At 32.8% G+C, this 20351-nt stretch overlaps 2 protein-coding genes across 2 annotated transcripts; one reads left to right on the top strand and one right to left on the bottom strand.

Annotated features, from left to right (window-relative positions):
- Positions 1–2344: 2344 nt before the first annotated feature.
- Positions 2345–2818, bottom strand: LOC125811543 (uncharacterized). The gene has a single exon (XM_049491048.1). It carries the CDS (start codon positions 2739–2741, stop codon positions 2394–2396), a length of 348 nt encoding a protein of 115 aa, XP_049347005.1. The 5' UTR covers positions 2742–2818; the 3' UTR covers positions 2345–2393.
- Positions 2819–12766: 9948 nt separating this feature from the next.
- Positions 12767–15337, top strand: LOC125811982 (transmembrane 9 superfamily member 11). Its single transcript, XM_049491530.1, has one exon. It carries the CDS (start codon positions 13058–13060, stop codon positions 15029–15031), a length of 1974 nt encoding a protein of 657 aa, XP_049347487.1. The 5' UTR covers positions 12767–13057; the 3' UTR covers positions 15032–15337.
- Positions 15338–20351: the final 5014 nt, after the last annotated feature.

Below are 20351 nucleotides of genomic sequence, written 5' to 3'. Positions count from 1 at the left end.
AAATAATTTTTTCGATAAAAGAGATTCAATAAGCATGAGCTAATAAATAATTGTGTAGTTGGTACTTAAGTGTGCAAAGGGTCAAATATATCCCTGTACTATTACAAATAGTTTACATATACCCCTCGTTATACTTTCGGGCTAAATATACCCTTACCGTTATACTTTGGGCCAAATATACCCTCATCAGTTAAATATTTGAATATCAATCTCAGTGGCGGCTCTTCCCCTTTGAAAAAAAAGCAACCGCCTTAGGCCCCAAAATTTGAGGGGCCTCATTTAAAAATAAATAAATATGTTATACATATTTTTTTTTTTAAAATATTGAGTATTATTTGTAAAAAATATAAACTTTTCATAAAAGAGCAAAGAAGTAATAGAAGTTTGATAAATTATGAGCACTATGTCTCAAGAAAGATTAAATAATTAGCTATAATAAACTTCATAAAAAAATATATTCGAATTTAAGGCCTCCATTCAAATTTGACTTTAAGCCACCGATTTATTAGAGCCGCCCCTGATCAATATTAAAATAGACAAGTGGAGAGTTGAGATTAATTTGAAGTACCTATATCCTTTTTTGTCCAAACAACCACCCAAAATAAATCATAACCCAACCCAAATGAAGCTTCTAATAGCAACATACAACAATGGAGTAATGCCACGAAAATAACAAACTTCGATTCAATTTTGACCGCTTCAATAATAACCGTATTCATCTAAGTTGATGATTCTCAATATCCAAACACACACAGTCACGTCAAAATTTCAACTTCAAAATCTCAACAACTTGAAATTTTGACGAGTCAACAGTGAAAAAATATTGAATAACTTAGAATTTTTTTTAAACTCATCGTTAAATTTAAAGACCCAAAAGGCCAAAACTGAATTTAGCTCAATAATATCCGCCAAGAGAAAATCTCAGCTAAAAAAAATACTAACCCAAAATTTTTTCAATATACCATTGATTTACAACAACTTCCATTCACAAATTTTAGAAGTAATTCGGCCATAAATATGAATGTCGATTCGAAGACCCAACAATTTCATTTCCTACTTCTCCACCGAATGTGCCTTATAATTTTAGCGGGTGAATCGAAACCAATGAAATTTCAAGCACCATATCAGTTGGAACTTTAAAAAATTTCAGAATTAAACTGAGACAATGAACTCAATAAGAATAACATATAGTGAACTATTTTTAAAATAGTTTGAAATTTTTTTCAACGTTTTGTATTTTTGATTGACAAAACAAATGAAAACAGTAATTATAAAAACCAAATTCATGTACTGGGTGAAGCTAATCAATTACTAATGTTTTTGACAAACAGTTGGTTGTGCTTTTGTTTGCTTAAAAGTGTTTAAGTGGGTTAATTTGGGTGTTCGTTTCGACAAAAGGATATGGGTACTTCAAATTAATCTCAATCCTCCACTTGTCTATTTAAAAATTGAGATTCAAATATTTAACGGATGAGGGGTATATTTGGACCGAAAGTATAACGAGAGGTATATGTAAACTATTTGCAATAGTATAGAGGTATATTTGATCCTTTTCCATTTTTTCTATTACACATACAAAATCTTTTCATTATCGAAAAAGAAATAAAGTTCATAACATAAAAAAAAACACTTTTTACTAAGAATTTTTTATTCCAAAAGTTGTGACAAATAACCCAAAATCTCTGACAAAAGATAGAGAATCTGCTCAGTCGATACTCCTAATAATATGCAACCAACATGACAATATTTCCTTTTTTTTTATTCCTCACTACTCCCCACATTATTCGTAGGAAGTTAATTTTGGCATATACTATAATTTATATAGTAAGTACATAAGAAAAGTGAACTAACACAATAAAATAAGAGGAGAACGACACATTCATGAATATACCCAATAAAAAATTAAAAAAAAGTATAGTGCGTGACATACACTGTGCTACTCAACTCCCAATAATTTATTTATTTTTCAATTAAATTTAAATCGCACATTACAATATTTTTCATATTAAAAATTTAGGTGATACGAACAGAAGCAACCATCATAAAAGTACAAAATACATTGTACAGATTTCACGAAGATATTGGATTCCAGTAATATTAAGCATTTAATTTTTCCATATATAAACAAGTTTACGAGAATAATTCAATATAAAAAGCAATTTCAATAAGAAATAATTCTACTGAAAATTGACAGTGAGTAGCAAAAAAAATAAAAATATCGATTCAAAGCTATTTTCTCCAAAATTTAAGATTTCTTCCTTGCTGTCAAATACACATTAAACAAACAAATCTCCATAAAATCAAACAACAACTAATTCTTTTTTTTTTCGTTTAATAAAGTATAAAAAAAACAGCAATTATTATTCCCTTAATTAGAAAAAAAAATTAAATTATTAAACCTTACTGAAAACGAGATCTTCAACGTCTTCATTAACCGGAAGCAAATTCCTCTTACTGATATCGGCAACCGCCACAGAAGGTGAAGAACACGGCGATGAATGACCGGACGCCGCCGCTGACGCCGCCGCAACCAACGATAAACATCCTTCACTCCACGACCGGCGAATCGGATACGAAACAGTCATATATCTCGACGAATGAGAACAGTTCCCTCTCGATTTATGCAATGCACAGCCACAATTCCGGTGGTATGGCCTTTTTGAAAATTCTAGATCGTGACCGGAAATAGATCCTTCAAATACTCCCCGGAAAATTGCATCGCCGGCAGCTCCGGTAGCCATAAATACACCACCTGTGGTTACCGTATTTTGCTCGTGAGAGCAGGGTGGTAATGGCGAAAGAGGTTGAGAGAAGTGAAAGGGAAATAAATTAAAAAGGGGAAGAAAACGTGTAGGGGTGGTGTGAGTTGCGTGGGGGTGGGGTAGCGGCAAAATCGGCACAATCGAGGTGAATGGGCCATGCAACTATTCAACGTGTTAATTTATTTTCCTTAGATCTATATATTTTGTCGGCCTTATAATGTTCACTTTTTGTTAAAAAGAAAAAAAGATTATGTAAAGTTTAATTTTTAATTTAATACATGTATTCACGTGTTTGGCTAATGAAAAAAGATTAAGCTAGCATGTAGCACATAATAAAGAATATTTGAGAATATAATTAAATTAAATTAGGAGAGAAACATTGAAAACATTCATAAACTTATACTGAATTATTAATTTTATTGACAGTTTGAAAAATACTTTTCGACTAGACTAACTCAACTTAATTATATCTATAAATTCATAATAATACATATGATGAACGTAAATCGTGATAATTTAGTATAACATAAAGGTAAAAATTAGGCAAATGACATAGTATAAAAAAGAAATTACTTCCTTTCCCTGCTCTTTCATTAATTATCAAAAATCCCTTTTTTTAGTGTTTTTCGAATACATAATGTAGCAGTGTGGATACTTAATATAGCAGCGCGGATACTTTAATTAATAATGGGCGGATACTTAAATTATTAAGTTGTTAGCAGCACGAATACTTAATTAACGGGCGGATGCATAATATAGCAGCGCGGATACTTTAATTAATAACGGACGGATACTTAAATTATTAAGTTATTAGCAGCACGGATACTTAATTAACGGGCGGATACTTTAATTAATAACGGGCGGATACTTAAACTAATAAAGTATCCGGTTAAGTTGAATTGGGGGAAAATAAGGGATTTTTGTATTTTAATAAAAGAGTAGGGAAATATTGAGAATAGGTAAAGAAGTGTTGTGTAGTTAAGTAATTTTTCCATAAAGGTATGCCCCAATCACTGACCAAAGTACAAGGAAAAAGAATTAATGGTAGGTATAGTTAGAGTTGTCAAAATTGGCTGATCCAATCCAATCTAATTCAACCCTAACGGGCTAGAGAGTTAAATGGGTTGGAACGGGTTGATCCTTTTAATTAAAGGGCATATAAAATAGCAGGCCACGGGTTGGGCCTTCAACAAAAAATGAACAATATTACTCTTTTAGAAAGAGTATCGAACGTTGATGTCTATGAACACGACATCAATACATACAAATTGTCACGACCCGAGCCTACACCCTGGACGTGGCCGGCATTCGAAGACCATTGCTGGTCCCCAAGCAAACCCTCATCCTGGCTGACTACAAGCGGAAAACTGATTCAAGCATACAAAGCTTAAAAACTGAAACAAAAGTTCATAAAACTTAAATACAAACTTTAAGTCCAAAGAAAAATCTGTATAATAGAATATATACAACTCGCCATAAAAAGGCAACTTTAGTCTTTAAAACATTTAATAAAATAAATGAATAATACAGACTTCTTAACTATACTGACTATCTATGAAGCCTCTAACTGATAAAGATGGAAGTCGGGACAAGACCCACGACATCCTAACAACTAATATAATTGAAAGGTAAATGAAATCCTCCGAAAGCAAGGAGGCTCACCATAGCTAACTCGAACTCTCGGATGTATCAACAAAGCTCCTGTTGATGATCCTGAATACCTGTGTCTGCATCATGAGAAAATGCAGGCCAAATGGCTCAGTACGTGGAATGTACGAGCATGTAAGAGGAATTCTAAAACATAAACATAAGCTTGAAACTTGATAGAAATGAAACATACTTACCTCTTCTCAAACTTACTCAACTCAAGGAATACTCAAGGGTACTCAAAACTACTCAAACTTACTCAACTCAGAAGTACTCAAGGATAAGATACTCAACTCCGAGATTAGATACTCAACTCAATGATATGATATTCGACTCAAAGATATGATATTCGACTCTGGATACTCAACTCTGGATACTCAACTTTGAATACTCAACTAAATATGACTGAACTCATTTCAATATAAAGCAATTTAAAACAAGTGCAATATAAAGAAACAAACTGTTTAAAAACATGCTGTCAAATCTGTGTGTATGCAAGGATACAACATAACTCTGAAATGTATATAAAAATACAATAAACTGATGTATATAAAAATACAATAACTTCTGTGGGAGTTTCTCTAACCGACAACCATCACATAAGAGCTATAGTGATGATACAGTGATCTACCTCACGCTGCCAGCGCATCCTATACCCGGCCAAAGGTATAGGACCTGAACTACTAATGGATCCACTAGTCTATGTGAAAAGGGTTCATCTAAAAAGTATGACCCTTTTCTACCCATGATGGCTACATGGTTTATGGGGGCTGTGAGTTGTCTGAACTCTCCCCCATATCGGTGCTCAATACTACTCCCAAAAATATACTAGCTCTTATGTTTTAAAAAACATACTTCTTTCTGCTGATTTGAGATAATTGCTCAAAAACTTAGCTCAAAGGCTATCTTGGAAATCTCAATTTCCCTGCTTGCTTCATTTAGAAAGCTATTACTCTTTTCTGAAAACTAGCCCGAATGCCCTTTGGAAATCTCAGTTTCCGTTCTTATTTAAATGTGAAAACATTTATAAACTCTATGGGAATACTTAGTCCCCATATACTTTTGAAGAAAAGGACTTCAAACTTTACTCTTTACTCTTTACTGAACTCAAAACTTAAGTCTTAAAACAAAGTTAAAACGTTTGTAAAAGACTTCTTAAAATATGGTTCATACCGAATTATGGACATGAACTACTCAATGCAAGGTTTTCAATAACCATAGATAAAACTCAAATACTTGGAACTCAAGAACTTCAATGATACTACTAATTTCAAGAATGCTCAACTCATAGGGTTCGTGCGGAATTATAAGCATGAACGACTCAACTCAAGGACTCAAAGATACTTCTCTTCTCAAGACTGCTCGACTTATAGGATTCATGCGGAATTATGGGCATGAACAATTCAACTCAAAGACTTTATGGGTAACATGTAATAGTCTCATGCTTAGAAATATAATCTCAAAGGGTATTAGGAACTCAATACTCAAGACTTAGAACTTGAAGATACTACTCCTTTCAAAGATACTCAACTTCTGGAGTTCATGAAGAATTTATGGGCATGAACGACTTGACTCGTAGGTCTACATAACATTATGAAACTCATGTATGTGACTCTTCTCATTCTCTGACTTACTTCCTCAAAACTTAGTTCAAATCGATAGTTGATCTCAAAGGATTCACAATTGAACTCAAAGGCTTTCTTGAACTCTACTCTTAACTCTCTCTTGAATTTGAATTATGAATTCAAGAGTTATGATTCATGATATGAAGGATCTCAATAACAATATAGCTATTCGATCATTAGGAATATAACTTTTAAAAGAAACGTGAATTCAAGAACTCAAAATCAACTTATCTCAAGAATACTCAATTCTAGGGAAAGTATCTTAGATTACTCTTTTACTGATCTGAAAGTAGAGGTAGGGCGTGAGGACGAACTAGTCCAACACTTGAAGAAGAACTTGATTAGAATCCTTGAAACCCTAGCTTGAAGGTAAACAATCAAGAAAACCTTTCTTGAGATTCTCGAGTTAGTTTCTTAAAATCTCTATAGCCAAAAATTATGATTTTCATGAGTGAAGATGAAAATCTGATTGTTTTGAGCTTTTTAATTAGTCAAGAAATTCGTTGATGGTTTTCTTGGAGGTAAAAAGACAAACGATTATTTTCAATATATTCCCGTCGGCTAATACGTAACAGCACTGTATAGGTTACTAAAATAGTCATAACTTTTTACTCAGATATTGGATTGACGTGAAATTGGTGGGATTGGAAAGTAGATTCAATTACCTTTAATTGGATAGGTTATGGCTCACGTAACTCTTAATATTCTAAGAGATATGGTCGTTTAAAGTTGACCTAAGCAGAATCTTACATCAAAACTTAATGAAACTTCAAGAACACTTATCAAGAACTCATCAAGAACTCTAATCTTTAAATTTCAAGAACGAAATTACGCTGAATAAATCATGATTGGCGTGTGGGTGAAAGAACCCAACACTATGGAAGCTTACATACCTCTTAGGGATCAAACCCATGGCGAAAATCCGCTACAACACGCAAGAATCTCGACGAACGCTTGATCCTCTCCTCTTTTCTCCTCTTCTCTCTTCTTTTCTCTTCTTGAACTCTCAACTAAAACCCTAGGCTAATTTTAGGATTATAAAACTGAACCTAATAGGATTAGACCCTTAAAATATTACTAAAATCGAATTAAATCTGATTGGGTAAGGAAAAGACCAAAATACCCTTCTCTATTTTCGGCTAACTTTCCTTAACTGGACAACCTATCTTCAAAAGGTCATATCTCACTCATCCGACCTCGAAACATAGCAAGCTCTGCCACGTTGGAAAGATAATTCAAAGATCTTCGCTACGGTATTTGGTAGCACACCTAATTCATCCTGACCTAGGAGTTATGGTTGTTTGAAGTCGACCCAAAACTCATACTTAACTTAACTTGCAAAATTCCAATTCAATTCTTTTTGGAACTCAAGGTGCTACATCTAGTGACCTTAACACTTAAGAAATTTTTAATTCCTTGCAAAAATCTCACTCACTATGAAGAAAGGTTCGGGTCTTAGTTCAAAAATTTTCTGGGGTGTTACACAAATTTTTATTTATGAATCACGCAATTCGGTGAATACTTACAAAAATACATTTATGAATCACACACTTCGGTGAATACTTACAAAAATACATAATAGTCAACGTAAGATTTAGCGGAAAAGTGTTGATCATTCCACCATTCCTCCCACAAAAAACTACATAGTTTAAAAGACTTGATTATTTTTAAAAAAAAATATTTATTGATAAAAACTTTACAAATAAAACACTACTAAAAATATATATAAAAAATATTTTTAAATATTCATAGCCCACAAGCTGACCTCTGAGGCTTGCGGATTGGGCCTACGAGGCTAGCGGGCCAAATGAGGCTAGGCTAAAAAGCCTCGTTCTTAAATGAGCCAAAAAAATAGGCCCAATCCCACTTAGTTCAAGGGTTAGATTGGACGGCCAAACTCATTTTGACAGCTCTAGGTATAGTAAAGTGCATTTAAAATTGATGACCCATGCAATGTATTTCATAATAGAAACACGCATTCGACTTGTCCATTCATGAAGAATCATCAATTCTTCATAATCAAACATCAAGATCATCCACAAATTTAAAATAGTTGAGTTTCAATGTAAATATTAAATATTGAATAGAGAATTAAAAAAAAATAACATTGGAATCAACTTTAAAGTTATCAGAGATTCAATTTAAATAAGTTGTTCAAATTTTTTTAGCAATGGGGCCTAGGAACGGCTTTATCATATTTAGTCGGATGAGTTTAGGTAATACTTTTAAAGTGACTCTCGACGGGAGAATCCAGACTATTTAGGAAGAATCACAACAATTCATTGAATGCTTTGACTTACTAAAGATTGGAATGAACCATGAATGATAAGAAATGAGATTCGATATCTACTCTAGATATGATCTTTCACATAAAACTAGACATGAAAAATTCTTAATCCAGATTAAGATTTGAAAAGATCAGACAACGATGAAGTATGAGTCTAAAAACATATGCAGAGCTGCCTTAGCTCAATAGAATGATTGATTTTTTAAGAAATTGTTACTATTTACTCCAACTAATTGTAGCTTTCCCACAAGTTGGGAAAATTCCCATATTATCGTACCTAATGGACCTAAATATCATTGACTTTCATCATATTTGTGTTTCATTGATCTTGCATTTAGTTTCAATCTCTTAGGTGCTTAAAGATACTATTTAAGAAGTTATTGTGGGAAATTGATTGAAAATTCACTCACACTAACTTTTATTTCTCTACAATCTTGCTCCACTCAAAAAAATAAATATATGAACCAACTTTTTTTTTAATAACGATGTCATTTGTCTGAATATTTTAAAATGTTGTAGTAGAATATTATTATAGAAGACATATAACAACATAAGATGAAATTTGTTTTTGATCCTTATAGTGAAATATAGGTTTGAACCTCTAATTTATTTGTGTTGGATGTGGCAATTGCTACCATTACAATACTTTTTTTTATAGAATAATTAGTTGTATAGCTCTATAATGAGTCTAATATTAGATTTATTACAAATATTCAGTTTCTGTATTGTAGTAAAAGTCTAATATTTTAATTTTTAATTGTATGAGGAGTCTACTACTATATTTATGTAGTTATTTAAAGTCATATAATTAATGAAATTTAAGAAACATATTTTCATCCATATATACTTCCAATTTGAAAATTGGTATATATCCTCATATTACCAGACTAATAAAAACTTTACTGCAATGAACTTAAAATATCGTTAGGAAAAAAGAGAGAAATTTGTTTTCAATTTTGTACCGTAATTTCAGTGATAGAATCTTTTTCTATTTAACTTATTAGCACAATAATGAGTAAAAAAAATATAATATACACAGATTTTATTTACTTTTATAAAATATAATATACACAGATTTTATTTACTTTTATAAGATAGAAAAAATTGTTTCAACACTTGGACCCTTGGTTCAAAATAAAATTGTAATCAAAGCAGGATTGAGTCTTGCATGGAATCCATTGCTCTGATGCTTCTGATCTAGTACGGAGATAAGTATACCTAATCCCGGGATCAATTTTAATTAATTGAGGATGTGATAACAATTTTAGAATAATTAATTGTGAGATAGCTTGTGTATGAAGTACAAAAATCTCATATATTTTGGGGTCAATTACATCATATCTCGGAAGTTTCCCCAAATACAAAAATCTCGTACTTTTCATTGCTTTTGAATACATTCTTTGGTTGTCCGATACATTGCAAATGATACACTACTTAATAGGAGGGATGTATTCGATGGGAGATTTTTATAATTTTTTTAAATAGTAATTTTTTTTAGAGATTATGATATCTTAGATGGTATGTTTATTTAACTTTTTCATAATTTATTCCCAACTAAATGAGTCCTAAGTATAGTCTTTGGCCCAAATAAAGACTTTTTTGTTTTGTTTTTGGGCTTTGTTAATCTAGAATTGTGAGCAATGACATATATCTAACATAGATCTTGCAAATATTGAACTTAGCATTTGAATTATATTGGTGAAATAGTTTTTTGAAAATAACTTGTTTAAGTGAAAATAAAATAAATCTTTATGGGGATAATGATAATTGGGAAATGTGTTACTATCAAGTTGCCATGTTTTGAAAAGTTCATGTTGCGCACGGCGTTGGGAGTTGACCTTTTTTAAATTGTAAATAAAGATACCTTAATGTAAAATTTAATCATCCTCCTAATTTCATATGTTAATTCAAAATTTTAAATTTATGTTTTTGAATCATAGCTTGATCATTTAATATTTATTAGATTTTAAATAATAACATACTCAATAAAATTTGAAAAAGATAAAATATATGACCTATTTCTACCTCGTAGAAATAGAAAAAATTGCCCCACGAGAATTTCTCAAAAAGCTCAACACATTCTAGTACTATACTCACTCATACAACTTAACGTTGAAGTTTCAACAAGATCCAATAAATTGTTTTTATATATAATTTTTTTATTATTATAAATATAACTTCAAAATTTACATAGATTCCGATAATTTCTGTTGTAGGCTTGTAGCTCAGCCCCCTGCCTATCTATACTCCCCTCGAATTTGAGAAAAAAAGTGTACTTATATGGTATTTTAAAGTCAAAGGTTTTTTAGGTTCTAAATTTATTTCCTAGGTTGATTATCAAAGTGTTATTCCATTCGTTTTATTTTATATCTTAATTATATTTTTAGCTTCTTTTGAAAAGAATATTATCTTTATGTATTTAGAAAGTTTTTAATTCTAATAGTTTCATTTTATTTTTATACTCTATCTAAGAATGACATGTTATGTTTAAAATTAAAATACTTTTAAAAAAACTAATTTTAGTACGTATTCGTTTTAGTGTTTAAAATCACAATATTAAAAATATATATTTTTTACACTCTTAAATGAAACGGTGTGAGTATATGATAATCAACTAATAACTAAATTATAGACTATATTGTAAGAAATAAATAACATATGTTTTATTTATTATAGATCTTTACTTAACCACTTAAGTTAATTTTTATCAACGTTAAATGACAAATAACTAGGAATTAAAAAGATTGATTATTACATTTGTTGGGTTATGTTTGAAATTAAAAACAGATAAATTGCAGTTGTAGTAAAGCTAATTCTTCCTTTTTAAGCAAAAATCATTTTTTTATTGCTTTTAGGTAAGATTTCTTCATGGAAGCTTGTATACTTTATCGTATTTATCAAGTTTTAGAAATCTTTTTTTAATAAAAAATATTGTTCATTACAATTCCTAAACAATATATAATTTCACTTCTATTTTTGTTTGACACAATAACAACATAAGTCAAAATTTAAAATTGAGAGGTTATTACATATAGTCAAACCTTTTTACAAAGTCGTTAATCAAAATAATTTTTGGATACAATATATAGTGAAATGTGATTATAAAGAACATGTAATATGATATAATGTGGAAAATCGATACTAAAGAAAACTCGAACGTTTTAATAAAATTAATGTTATAAATGATAGATTGTCATGAAAAGATTTGATCGTAAAATATCTCACAATCTAAAAATATATATATAACTATACAACAATTATCAAATTTCTATAAATAATTGATGTTAGGACATTCACTTTATACGTGTCGATACAAAAGCGTTTGTATAATAATAATAAATAGAGAACATGTAATATAACATGATGAGATTTGATCGTAGTATATCTCCTATATCGTGAGCCTTTTTTATTCTAAAAAATATAAAAAAAATACAGCAATTACAAACTATATACAGTATATAGTAAAATATAATTGATGGTAGGACATTCATCTTCATACGTGTCAATACAAAAGCTTTCTGTTGCTTTTCTTTAAATAATAATAATAATAATAATAATAATAATAATCTCAATATCATTGGTAGCTTAGATGATTATTTATTAATTAATTATTTTTAGGCTTTTTTTAAATATATAGATCCAATTAGTGTCTGCACATTTACGTGACAAGCATGAAAAAGCAAAGGATACTATTGTTGAGTAGTCAAAAGAGCATTTTGCAAGCTGTAAAATGTACCATTTTAAGATTTTAATTGTTAGGCAACTCTACCTATTTTTATATAAAAAACATAGATATTGGCAATAATTTAGATTATAAATTAGGTAGGAAATATGTAACTAGAAATTGGCAAGAAAAAATACTTCTTCTTTGGCATATCAAGAAATGTTTATAAATTAAGAAACACATTTTGTATAGAGTGATATACAAATAATTATAAATAAACAATTAGTATAATAAGTCGTTTTTGTTAGGGACATTTTATTCTTAATGTAGTGTGACTTTTCAGCATGAATTTGGATTTAATCGGATTTCAATGTGGGTTTAAATTGATGTATCATCTTTAACATGAATAAAAATAACACTATAATTCAAGTGATAATAAATTTCAAAATAAATAAATTATTTCGCAATTCAATTACAATTAAATATGAAATAAACTCATCATAAAATTAGTTTTCACTTATCCCTCTTATCAAACAGGCAATATAAGTCATAAAAAGGGAAAGTTTTATCGAAAACGATTATTCTACTTCTCAGTAGAGCATACACCCCACACTTTGTGAGATTACACTAGATACGTTACGAGTTGTTATAGGGACATACAAGTCATTTTATTAAGGGCCTACATGCTAAAGCCAAGATCTCCCACCGACGAAGTAAAGGAATTAATATATGTATATAAATTCCATAGTCATGGAGTCTGTACATTTCCACCACTTCCATTAAATCTTCCTCACAGCTCAAATGTTACTCTCACAGCTCCTTTCTTCTCCAATTTAGTGCATATTGTTCCATCAGAGGTGAGCAAGATCTGTTCTTTTTAACAACCCTTCAATTTCCCCTCTTTATATGCTTCATTGTTCTTGTTTCAATATTAATCAGATCTAGTTTAAGTTTGATGTTATAGATAGATCTTGATATATATTGAAAACCCATTTGAAAAAGTACTGATCTTTGTATTATAAATACACCCTTTTGATAATTCATTTAGATCTGAGCAAAAAAAGGGGTAAAAATGGAGTCTTTTGATAAATTCAAGATTTGGGTTTTGTGTATCTGTTTGGTTTCTGAATTGGGTTATGGGTTTTATCTACCTGGAAGTTATCCTCACAAATATGGGGTTGGTGATTACTTGAATGTTAAGGTCAATTCATTGACTTCAATTGACACTGAATTGCCTTATAGTTATTATAGTTTGCCTTTCTGTAAGCCTGAAGAGGGTGTGAAGGATAGTGCAGAAAATCTAGGTGAGCTTCTTATGGGTGATAGGATTGAGAATTCGCCTTATAGGTTTAAGATGTATACTAATGAGACTGAGGTTTTCTTGTGTCAAACTAAACCTTTGTCTGCTGATGAATTTAAGCTTTTAAAAGAGAGGATTGATGAGATGTATCAGGTGAATTTGATTCTTGATAATTTGCCTGCTATTCGATATACCAAGAAGGAGAATTACTTCTTGCGTTGGACGGGGTATCCGGTTGGGATCAAGGTTCAAGATGCATATTATGTGTTTAACCATTTGAAGTTTACTGTTCTTGTTCATAAATTTGAGGAGACCAATGTGGCTCGTGTGATGGGTACCGGGGATGGATCAGAGGTGATTTCGACTGTTGGAAATGAAGGATCTGATGCACCTGGATATATGGTTGTTGGATTTGAGGTTGTACCTTGTAGTTTCCAGCATACGCCTGATTCGTTAAAGAATCTTAAAATGTACAATAAGCTTCCATCTCCAATCAAGTGTGACCCGACATCTGTGTCCATGGCTATTAAAGAAAATGAGCCTGTGAGTTTTACTTATGAGGTGAACTTTGTGGAGAGTGACATCAAGTGGCCATCGAGATGGGATGCTTATTTGAAGATGGAAGGTGCAAAGGTGCACTGGTTCTCGATACTCAATTCCCTTATGGTGATCACTTTCTTGGCTGGTATTGTGCTTGTGATCTTTTTGAGAACAATCCGCCGTGATCTGGCAAGGTATGATGAACTAGACAAAGAAGCTCAGGCTCAGATGAATGAGGAGTTATCTGGGTGGAAACTTGTTGTTGGTGATGTTTTCCGAGCCCCTAGTAACCCTGGCCTTCTCTGCGCGATGGTTGGGGATGGAGTTCAAATCTTGGGGATGGCTGTAGTGACTATTATGTTTGCTGCCCTTGGATTCATGTCCCCAGCATCTCGTGGAACATTGATTACAGGTATGCTATTCTTTTACATGATTCTTGGTGTTGCAGCTGGCTATGTTTCTGTTCGTCTTTGGAGGACAATCTTCTGTGGTGATCACAAGGGATGGGTTGGAGTCGCGTGGAAGGCTGCTTGTTTCTTCCCTGGACTTTCTTTCCTAATTCTTACTGTATTGAACTTCTTGTTATGGGGTAGTCACAGCACAGGGGCCATTCCCTTTTCTTTGTTTGTCGTGCTCATTTTACTTTGGTTCTGTATCTCCGTCCCCCTAACCCTGATCGGTGGCTACCTTGGGGCAAAGGCACCTCACATCGAATATCCAGTCCGAACCAACCAGATCCCACGCGAAATTCCAGCACAGAAATATCCATCTTGGCTTTTGGTTCTCGGGGCAGGCACCCTTCCTTTTGGCACTCTGTTCATTGAGCTCTTTTTTATCATGTCAAGTCTCTGGATGGGTCGTGTGTACTACGTCTTCGGATTCCTCCTCATCGTTATGATCCTCCTTGTTGTCGTTTGTGCTGAGGTGTCTCTTGTTCTAACTTACATGCATCTATGTGTGGAGGACTGGAAATGGTGGTGGAAGTCATTCTTTGCTTCCGGTTCAGTCGCAATATACATTTTCCTATACTCCATCAACTATCTAATATTCGACCTCAAGAGCTTAAGCGGCCCTGTTTCCGCCACCCTTTACCTCGGATACTCCCTCTTCATGGTCTTGGCTATTATGTTTGCAACAGGCACCGTCGGGTTCCTTTCGTCCTTCTGGTTTGTACATTATTTGTTCTCTTCAGTGAAGTTCGATTAAAGAAATATCTTGGTCTTGAAGAGCTGCAAGTAAACAAATCAACCATTGAAGAAGCAGTGGGCGGATATCGAAAAACATTCTATTTTACTTTTAATGTCATTTTGTAGGGTATTTCGAAGAGAAAAACAATAAACTCCTAAAGTTTTGTTAAATTCTTTATAGAAGTCATTGCATCTACTGAAGTAAAGTTTCATCAGTTGGTAGGATGAACATCATATTGTTATCATTTCTCTAGTTTCTATTAATAGTGATGAATCTGTTATCTTTGAAAGGGCTTTCTCATAATATTAGTGATTCTTGTACCTATGTCTAATTTTGTTATTTGTTTGGTTCACCCCCTTAGTGTTGCATTTTGTGATATTCTGCTTCAGTCTGTGTTTTGCGGATAGCTGAGAGACACGATTCCAAGTTATGTTTAATTTTGTTATTTGTTCGATTATGTGGGAGAGGTATGGGGCTACACTCCTCTACTCATCTTCTCCTTATTGAATATTATTCGTGAACTATCTTGTTCTTCATTTCTTATCATTGTTGTTGCTGCTGCTTCATTTGCTTTTTGTATCATGCTATTCGATGTTGCTATCTCCCTTTTATCATACTTTGATTCTTTCCTTTGAGATGAAACGACGACCTCTATCAAGAAGATAGGGTCAATGTCTGCGTACATTCTACCCATCGTGGGATTCCACTAGGCATGTTTTTTTCTTTGATTCACTCCTGCTGTTCTGCATTTTGTGACCGTCGGGATGGTTTGTACCTGATCCGATGCTATATCTCTGTTCAATATTGTAATTAGTTTGATTAATCCATTGTGTTGCACTCTGTGATCTAAATATTCGTGACCTGATCCGAAGTTATATCTATGTTTCCTATGTTTCATTTTGTGATTTATTTCGATTCAGTCTGTTTTTTTTTTTCGATTCATTGCGAGTTGTATCTATGGGTTTGTGAATTATTGCTAGAAAACCAACTATTTACAGGTGGAGATATTGCCATTCTATATGAACAGATCAAGGGATTAAGTATAAACCTCTTGCTAATTTTCTTACAGCAATGTGCTCTCTCCTTTAATTATGCCCTTTACACAACGTGTGTAAATTCGGATTAGTTCGCATTATAATAGTGAATATTATGATTTGGATTAATCAGTCTAGTGAATATTTAATTTGGAATGGTTAAAAACCAAAACAAAAAAGATATTGTACCTACTCCCTACTTCTCTTTTAGATGAAAGAACTTATTTTGATGGATAAATACACTTATTTTACCCCAAAAACATGTAGCTTTAGTAATGCCCCTCAGAACCAACTCACGCCATTAATAAGGTCGTAACAAACGTCCATGAAATTTTTTGGTAAAATAGCATACGGAAATCGATAAAATATGAGTTTTCATGCATTGGACTCGTTTGAATTTGAAAATGTGTCAGTTTACCCCTCGGGATCAACTCATGCCATCACTAAGGTCGTAACAGACGTCAATGAAAAATTTCAGCAAAAAAAATTCTGCAATTCTGTATCACCAAAAATTCATGGACTATAGAACACGAAAATTGGTAAAAAAATTGGTTTTTCTTGCTTTGGGGTTCGTTTGAAATTGAAAATACGCTTGTTTGCCCCTCGAGACCAACTGGCGCCATTAATAAGGTCGTAACGGATGTCTATGAAAAATTGGCAATTTTTTTTCGAAAACCTATCACCAAAAATTCATGGAATATAGCACACAAAAATCAATAAAATTTGAGTTTTCCTGCTTTGGGCTCGTTTGAACTTGAAATGCGCTTGTTTTCCCCTCGGGACAAACTGATGCCATTAATAAGGTTGAAACGGATATCCATGAAAAATATTAGCAAAAATATTCTAGAATCATGTATCACCAAAACTCCATGGACTATAGCACACGAAAATTGGTAAATTTTGTTTTTCTTGGTTTGGGCTCGTTTACCCCTCGGAACCAACTGGCGCCATTACTAAGGTCGTAACGGATGTCCATGAAAATTTTTGGCAAAAAAATTTCTGGTATTCTATTACCATAAATTTATGGACTATAGCACATGAAAACCGGTAAAATCTAGATTTTCCTGGATTGGGGCTCGTTTGAAATTGAAAATGCGCTCGTTTGCCCCGCGGGACCAACCGACGCCATTAATTAGGTCGTAACGAACGTCCATGAAAAAATTCGGCAAAATAAAAATTTGGAATCTTGTATCAACAAAAATCCATGGATTATATCACACGAAAATCAGTAAAATCTGATTTTTCTTGATTTGGGGATCGTTTGAACTTGAAAATGCGCTTGTTTGCCCCTCGGGATAAATTGACGCCATTAATAAGGTCATAACGGATGTCCATTAAAATTTTCGATAAATTTGTTTTTGGAATTCTATAACCAAAAATCCATGGACTATTGCACATGAAAATCGGTAAAATCTGGATTTTCCTGCTTTGGGATTCGTTTGAACTTGAAAATGTGCCCGTTTACCTCTCGGGAAAACCTGTCACCATTAATAAGGTCTTAACGGACGTCCATGAAACTTTTGGCAAAAAAAATTCTGGAATCTTGTATCACCAAAAATCCATGGACTATAGCACACAAAATCGGTATAATTTGGTTTTTGTTGGTGGGGCTCGTTTAAATTTGAAAATGTGTCTGTTTTCCCTCGAGATCAACTGGCGGCATTAATAAGATCGTAATGGACGTCCATGAAATATTTCGACTAAAATAATTCTTGAATCCTATTACTAAAAATTTATAGATTATAGCACGCGAAAATCGGTAAAATAAAGTCTTTCCTGCTTTGGGGCTCGATTGAACTTGAAAATGCACACGTTTGTCCCTCAGGATAAACTAGCGTCATTAATAAGGTCGTAACAAACGTTCATGAAAAATTTTGCCAATAAAGTTTCGAAATTCTATCGCCAAAAATCTTTGGACTATAGCACACGAAAATTAGTAAAATTTGGGTATTTCTTGCTCTGGGGATCGTTTGAATTTGAAAATGCGTCCGATTGCACCTCTGGACCAACTGACGCCATTTATAAGGTTGTAACGGACGTCCATTAGAAATTTCGAAACCTTTTTTTCCAGAATCCTTTCACAAAAAATCCATAAAATACAGAATACGAAATCGGTAAAATTTAGGTTTTTCTATTGTGGGGCTCTTTTGAACTTGAAAATGCGTCCGATTGCACCTCTGGACCAACTGACGCCATTTATAAGGTTGTAACGGACGTCCATTAGAAATTTCGACAAAAAAAATTCAAAAATCCTGTATCACCGAAAATCCATTGACTATAGCAGACGAAAATTAGTAAAATCTGGATTTTCTTACTTTGGGGCTCGTTTGAACTTGAAAATGCATATGTTTGCCCCTCGGGACCAACTGATGCCATTAATAAGGCCGTAACCGATTTCCATTAAAAATTTAGACAATTTTTTTTTTTAGAATCCTGTATCACCAAAAATTTATTGACAATTACACACAAAAGTCGGCATAATCTGGTTTTCTTGCTTTGGGATTGTTTGAACTTGAAAATGCACATGTTTGCTCCTCGGGACCGACTGGCTACATTAATAAGGTAATAACGGACGTCTATGAAAAATTTCGACAAAAAAGACCAAAATTTTGTGATCACCAAAAATCCATAGAATATAGCACACAGAAATTGGTATAATCTATTTTTTTTTACTTTGGGGCTCATTTGAACTTGATAATGCGCCTGTTTTCCCATCGGGGCCAACTGTCACCATCAATAAGGTCGTAACGGATGTCCATGAAAATTTTTGACATAAAAAAATTTCATAATCCTATCACCAAAAATTCATGAACTATGGCACACAAAAATCGGTTAAATATGGGTTTTCCTGCTTTGGGGCTTGTTTGAACATGAAAATGTTATTGTTTGTCCCTCGGGACCAACTGACACCATTAACAAGGTCGTAATGGACGTCCATGAAAAATTTGGACAAAAAAAATTCCAGAATCCTGTATCATGAAAAGTTCATGGACTATAACACACAAAAATCGATAAAATTTATTTTTTCTTGCTTTGTGCCTCATTTGAACTTGAAAATGCGCCCGTTTTTCCCAAGAGACCAACTAACACCATTAATAAGGTTGTAATCGACGTCCATGAAAAATTTTGACAAGAAAAATTCTGTAATCTTGTATCACCAAAAAGTAAAATCTGGTTTTTTCTTGCTTTGGGGATCGTTTAAACTTGAAAATGCGTCTGTTTGTCCTTCGTGACCAATTGACACCACTAACAAGGTCGTAGCAGCGTCCATGAAAAATTATGGCAAAATAACTTTAGAATCCTATCATAAAAATTCATGGACTATAGCACACGAAAATCGATAAAATATGCATTTTCCAACTTTGGGGATCATTTAAACTTGAAAATGCACCTGTTTTCCCCTCGTGATCAACTAACACCATTTACAAGGTCGTAACGAACGTCCATGATAAAAATAGGCATAAAAAGTTCTAAAATCATGTATCACCAAAAACCATGGACTAAAGCATACGAAAATTGGTAAAATTTGATTTTTCTTGCTTTAGGGCTTGTTTGAACTTTAAAATGCGCTCGTTTACCCCTAAGGACTAACTGACACCATTAATAAGGTTGTAACAGACGTCCATGAAATTTTTTGAAGTCCTACCACAAAAAATTCATTGACTATAACACACGTAAATCGGTAAAAAATTAGTTTTTCTTGCTTTGCGTCTCGTTTGAACTTGAAAATATGCCCATTTTTCTCTCGGGATAAATTGATCCCATTAATAAGGTCGTAACAAATGTCCATGAAAAAATTTTGGCAATTTTTTTTTTGAAATTCGTCATCATAAAAACTCCATGGATTTTAGTACACAAAAATTGGTAAAAATTTCATTTTTTATGTCTTAGGGGCTCGTTTGAACCTTAAAATGTGTCTGCTTTTGTTCTCGTGACCAATTAGAGCCATTAATAAGGTCGCAACAGTCTTCCATGAAATTTTTTGACAAAATTATTTTTGGAATCATATCACCAAAAATCCATAGACTATAGTACACGAAAATCAGTAAAATCTCATTTTTCTTACATTGGGGCTCGTTTGAACTCGAAAATGCCCCCATTTGTCCCATTGGGACCAACTCACGCGTTAATAAGGTCGTAACGAACGTATAGGAAAAATTTTGGCAAAAAAAATTTCAAAATCTTATAACCAAAAATACATGGACTATAGCACGTGAAAATCGATAAATCTGGGTTTTCCTGCTTTGGGGATCGTTTGAAATTTAAAATGCGCCTTTTTACCCCTCGGGACAAACTGACACCAC

Source organism: Solanum verrucosum, unplaced genomic scaffold (assembly GCF_900185275.1).
Source record: "Solanum verrucosum unplaced genomic scaffold, falcon-dt-bn FXZP01000238.1, whole genome shotgun sequence".
NCBI classification, from domain to species: domain Eukaryota; kingdom Viridiplantae; phylum Streptophyta; class Magnoliopsida; order Solanales; family Solanaceae; genus Solanum; species Solanum verrucosum.
Note: the sequence above shows the minus strand (reverse complement) of the source record. Positions and strands in the feature narration are given on the sequence as shown.

Coding starts and splice junctions, on each gene's coding strand:
- LOC125811543 (XM_049491048.1), bottom strand. CDS start 2,741: ATGGCTACCGGAGCTGCCGGCGATGCAATTTTCCGGGGAGTATTTGAA.
- LOC125811982 (XM_049491530.1), top strand. CDS start 13,058: ATGGAGTCTTTTGATAAATTCAAGATTTGGGTTTTGTGTATCTGTTTG.